The following is a 6,000-nucleotide window of genomic DNA, read 5'->3' on the forward strand; positions in this document are numbered from 1 at the left end:
CCTAAGCTACAGCATATCAAATTTGCTGTTAATGGGAGAAAACAAAGTATAATTGCCATATATTTGCTATTTTATGCTATTTATAATTTTGTAAATAAACACATTATCAAAATTTGAATGTTGAAAAATAATTTTGTCGGTCAGATATGTTATCATTTACACATGATTAGTATCAAAAATAATTAAAGCAAGGGCTCCCATTTGTAACAGAAAGTAGGTAAAAAATAACTAATTGCATTTCATTTCATCCCACACAGACCAAATAAGATATTGCTACTGTCTCAAGATCCTGCTGTACAATCTTGAACTTTTCTGGGGGTCAATTAATTCTATAAGATTCAGGCTTTCATTTTTCCAACAAGAAACTATCTGCTCTCCTGGAAATTGCTACCCAGGCAACTGACTTGTTGACACTTAACTTTTCAAGGATCAATAGTTAGGCTGGAATTGAATTATGAGAAATGTTCGATGTCCTTGAAAATCTCTTGGTAACCATGACAGAGAGGAAGGAATGAGGGTAGAAGGTGATAAAAACTATTTCTTAGTGTCTGAGATAGACTAAGGCAATTGCTTTTTATGAAACATATCTTTCCTATCTCTATTGTATGTGAATACTATGACATATATTCGCTGAATATTCTTGACTGAAATATAAAAATATAGTCATAAATTATATAGCACTTTACAGATCAATAAATTTAAGAGCAAAATCAGTCAAATTTACTGTATGCTGATACTTCTTTCTTTTAAATTGTGAACTATTTCAAACATACTCAGAAATCAAAAAGACAATGTACTGAATTGTCTTGTACTGATTACAGATATTCAAGAGCTAACAACTTGACATATTTTTTATTCCAAATACTTACACTCTCTTCAACTTTTCTGATGGTGTGACTTGTTATCATAATAACTACTTGAATATGACTTGATTAAATCACATTTGGTGAATCAAAACAAATGGCATGCTTCCTGGAGGAATAAATTCACTAAGGCATTATCTGCAAAGCAATTGTGATTCATTAAGGTCTTGAGACTCTAATTTATTTCATTGATTTTAAAGAACAAAATATTCATATTATAGTCCCATTTAACAAATGGGTTCCTTCGTTATTCTGTGTATCTATTGCACAGTAACAATTATGATGTGTTTCTACCTCCAACTGATTACCTACATTTGGTTTTGGCTACCTTAAAATTTGAAGATTTCTATAGATATTCATTTATATTCATTCATTCTTTTCAATATGCATGAATTCACTCTGAAATTTTTAGACTACATCTTTATCTACAGATTAAGTCATCTCTTATGTACAATCTGTGAGAGTGATAGGTGGATTTTGTCAAATACAATAGATTTCATCTTTTTTTTTACAGTATTAAAAATCTTAATTGAAAGGCCTAGAATGGAAATACACGTAATTAATTATGGATTAGCCCTGTGTGCCAAAATATGCTTAAGTCCTCTACTATTCCTTCATTACTAGCTCATCTATATTCTGAGATTGAACAATAAAAGATGTTAAAAAATAAGCAACTAGTTACTGAAAGGTCACAAACAGTAAATAACTTGCTATGATTCAAATGAGTATAGGATTTTACTAAATGTTTCATCGCTTGATTTTTAAGAACAGCAAAGTCTACTGAATGATTTCCAGTGGGGTCAATAAAGCACAGACAAATCATTACTGATTACCTTAAGATAACACCAAATTTAGAATTTTGGATGAATACTGAACATTTTTGTAACCAGAAATTTTACTCTATTTCTCTATATGGACTAATTTCCTCATTTGGAACCTATTTGAAGTGAGTGGTTACTACTAGATAAAAAAACAGGTTTATTATTTTCCACCCATTGCTAGCTATGCCAATGTCATATACAATAATATTAATTCCTTTTCATTACATTTTGCATTAACATATGAAGTGATGGATTTTACTATAGTATTTTCGTGTGTGTACTTGTGTGTATGATTACAACTGCTTTAGAATATAAATTCCTACTTCTCTGAGTTGATAAGACTATAATTACTTACTGTAGAATGATAGCTCCCAAACTTTGTTGAGCCTTGTCAAGGGACATATGAGGAATATTTTTCCAAAGTTCTACCTGTACCTTTGCTCCCTAAGGCCTGGGACACAAATTGAAAGAAGTCACCAGTTAGGTCTAAATCCAAGTCTCTGCTATTGATCTACCTGCAAGAAGAGAATCACAGACTCAGATGGTATCTACAAGAGTTATAATTAAAGCCAACCTGCTATGAAATCAAAAGGGGACCACTGAGGGAAATACATGGGGACACTAAGAAGCTCTAGGACTTCTAGCGTTTCTTCAGCATCTAGAGAATTGTGCATGAACTAGCACAATGCTTAAGCAAAGGTTGTAGCTCTGTGGTGAAACACTTGCCTGGAAAATAGAAGACCCTGGCTTTAATATCAAATATGGCAAAACCCAAACAAAAGTACATTGCTTTTTTGAAAAGCTAATACATTTTGAGGTGTAAAGATAGAAGTAGCAACAATCTAGTAGTAATTATACCTAGCCTTCAAAAACTGGTTTCATTCCTCTAATCTAGTTCAGTCTATTACAAAGAATTTGGGCTTTTAAAAAAAATGGGTAATTCTCAGTGCAAGGCAGTATATATACAAAATAAGTCTGGAGCATCTTTCAATAATGTAAAAAAAAAATGAAAAAAACTACCCAGCAATGATGGCCTTATATCCAAAGAACACACGAGCCAATTGAAAGAGCTCCCATTTCCAAATGTAAGAGATTTCAACAAAGGGAAAAAATGTAATTGTGTTGCATAATATAAATATCCATGGGTCCATACTGGTGAAAACCCATTTGACTGAATAGATAAATTGGAGAGGAGAGATAAATCTGCTAAGATAAATTGTAATTCATGCAAATATTCTGTCTTGAAGAAGAAGATAGAATATTTGCATGAATTACAAACGTGAATAATGACTTTCTTCCAAAGGTTACAGTAAGAAGCTTCGGTGATGGCATATGCCTATAATCCCAGCATTTGCAAGGCTGAGGCAGAAATTCTACAGGTTCAAGGTCAGCCTAACATGTACAGCTAGTCATCACCAATAGTCATGCCATGTTGACCATTTGTGACCTTGAAATGATGATGAGGATGGTATTTTATGTCTGTAGTCATCCTTTCCAAAAATTTTTAGCCCAGTTTACTATGAGAAAATATTAGCTAAATCTCAATGGGGGCACTCTAAAGAGTTTATTTTAAATTTTCAAACTTATCAAAAAACAAGATAACTCTGAGGGACTGCCATAGCCAAAAAATCTTTAAAAGACATGCCAACCAATCTAGGCATAGTGGTTATGTGCCTTTAACCCCAGCACTCAGGATGTAGAGGCAGGTTGATCGTTGTGAGTTCAAAGCCTGCCTGGTTTAAGTAGTAAGTTCCAAGACAGCCAGAGCTACATAGTGAGATCATATCTCAAAAGGCCAAATTAAACAAAAGAGAGAAAGAAATATAAAAACTAAATAGAATGCAATATCTGGATGATATCCTGAAACAGAAAAAAAAAGGAGCTAGAAAGAAAAAATGAGGAAATAGTGAGTATGATTTCTAGTTTATAGTAATGTGTCATTGTTACATAGTTTGACTAGTTCAATGATTGTAATAAATATATCACAGTAATGGGGGTGAAGATTATATAAATACCATGATACATTTGTAATCATTCTTTTAATCTAAAGTTTATCTGAATTTATTTTAAAACAACTAGATTTGAATTATAGTGCCCCCTCCATTAGGACAAATGTCTACGAAGTATGTTCTCGTCAATAAAAAATGATTAAGTTGTGGTCTTATAGAATAGTATGTAGCACTTAACATTATATACCTACAAGGAAACAGTGGATTTTGAACTATTTATTTTAAAATTTTAATGTATAGACCTCATTTTGCTAAAAAAAGAAACATTAACAGGAATAGCTCTATTAAATACACTTACGTAATTAAGACCTGTGAAACATATGTGATGCATATAATAAACCGTTAACTTTGCTAAGAGTATGAGTCTAAAGGGAAAGGAAGGAAGGACGATCGGGAACAAATTATGGCAGAGGCAGTAAGCAATAACTAGTTCATTAATTCAGTCTAGAACCTTTGGATAGTAAGATAGAGGTTTGCAAAGAAACTCTAAATTTATACAAACAGAATACAAAAGCAAATAACATATTGGGGGAAAAAAGTACTTTTGGTTGGCAGGCTTTAGTGGTGGTAAGGATTAATAAGGGGCCATCAGGCAAAGAGTAGTGACATTCTGGAAATTACAATGTCAGTTTTTAAAAGTGTCTGATACCTATTTCTCAGTTTTGTCAAGAGCTACACAAATAGAATCTATTGCCTATCAGTACTGTTTCTGCTGCCATGACCATGGGGATTCTTCTTGCCTTCAAAAGAAACTAACCTCTCCATTTGTTCCTCTCAGTACTGCCCTGCACGTGTGCACAGAAGTGACTCGAAGGCTTCAGGAGCTTTCTCTATTTAGACACTACTTTGTTCTCTTGGCCTTTAGAACAATGAGGACTCACCAGGGAGCTCTGAGAGCTTTTGATGAAGAAGTGACATAGCTTTACACAGGAGACAAAAATAGGAAGGGTTTGTATTTCCAAGAAGTTAAAATCAAATAGTAGAGTGCAGGTCCCCGGTGAATAAGACCAGTGATTCTCAAAATGGCAGAATTGAAAGGTGAGTTAAAGGTCATCTCAGCTCTCTACTTTAATACCTAATGCAGTCTCTGTCTGCCATGTTAGACCCCAGGTCTTAATGCTGGGCTGCAGGGAGATCATAGTGTGGAGTTCCTAAGACAAGGTAATGTGCTTCTCATTGTAAATATCTGACAAGAATTAGATCTGTTAAATCATCAGCATACAGCACTCAGAACGTCACGATGACCAAGTGTTTAGTGCACTTCCTGCTGAACATTTAGACAGAGTAGAGTGAAGTTCATTTTGCAAATTTTATGGATAGTACCAGTTGCTCATTTGCTGTGAGGTCTCTAGGCAGCATTTGAAGCTAATTTCCATCAACAAGAGGGGCAGCCAGACCTTGGCCTAAATGATATATGGAGGTCAGGTTCAGAGCCAGGCACCAAGATCACTGAGTCAGTTGGCTCTGTGGTGAAATAATTCTTACTATAAGACCCGGGAGCAGGGATGGGTGAAGGCCGGAAAGAAATGAGTCACGCGATGTTCTAAATTAAGGAAAGACACGCAGTAAGTAAGCAGGAGTCCTGAGTTATGAGAATCTGATAAGAAGTTGGTATGTAGTTCCAATAGATCATTGGAACCGAGTTTACTGGAGGTCTTCAGCTGCTGCTAGGTAACATGAGTTATACCAGCAAACACTCCAATATAACACTCCAAAACAAAAGACTGCAAGGCGCATGGTTGCCCAATATTTTCAAATGACACTTACCTTAAAACGCAAGTGTAGAATCCGCTGTCTTGTGCCTCAGCTGAGTGAAACCATATGGAGTCTTCCTCTTTGCTCATTCTGACCTCTGAAAAGATGATAGGTTCTTCCAGATCGCCTTTGTTTTTGTACCACATGAGCCTGAGCCCAGTACTCTGGGCCATGCTATAGTTGGTGCGAATATAACTGTAGAAAAGGGCACATTTCACTCTGACAGGTTCGCCTGCCAAAGCCATGTATGTCTTGAGATCCACTGACCAGTCAATGCAGCCGTCCACTGAAAGAAAACAAGACAAGACATGAGATGCAGGGAACGTCATTCATAATAACAGCGAGAGAAGTAATCGCTGCCATCATGCACAGGGCACATCTGTGAGTCAGAGCTTTATTGAGACGACTTTAGCCAATCCTCCCAGAGGCTATATTCGAATCCCTAGCATTTTACTCAGACATTAGCAAGCAGAGCTGCTGCACTAAGTCTGTGTCCTTAGGTATTTCCCTATCATCCCCAGCAACTTTTAGGTAGAGATTTGCTAGGTAAGC

The 6,000-nt window shown here is 35.5% G+C and overlaps 1 protein-coding gene across 1 annotated transcript in view; it reads right to left on the minus strand.

Annotated features, from left to right (window-relative positions):
- Il1rapl2 (interleukin 1 receptor accessory protein like 2) overlaps positions 1–5,777 on the minus strand; it is a 597,452-nt gene extending 591,675 nt beyond the window's left edge. Inside the window, exon 1 of the mRNA XM_041636671.1 lies at positions 5,461–5,777. Coding sequence (XP_041492605.1) covers positions 5,461–5,777 — 317 coding nt within the window. The remainder of the gene's footprint in view (positions 1–5,460) is intronic.
- Positions 5,778–6,000: the final 223 nt, after the last annotated feature.

This window comes from Microtus oregoni, unplaced genomic scaffold, assembly GCF_018167655.1.
Source record: "Microtus oregoni isolate MIOR12 unplaced genomic scaffold, Mior012 000050F_001, whole genome shotgun sequence".
In the NCBI taxonomy this organism is placed as follows: domain Eukaryota; kingdom Metazoa; phylum Chordata; class Mammalia; order Rodentia; family Cricetidae; genus Microtus; species Microtus oregoni.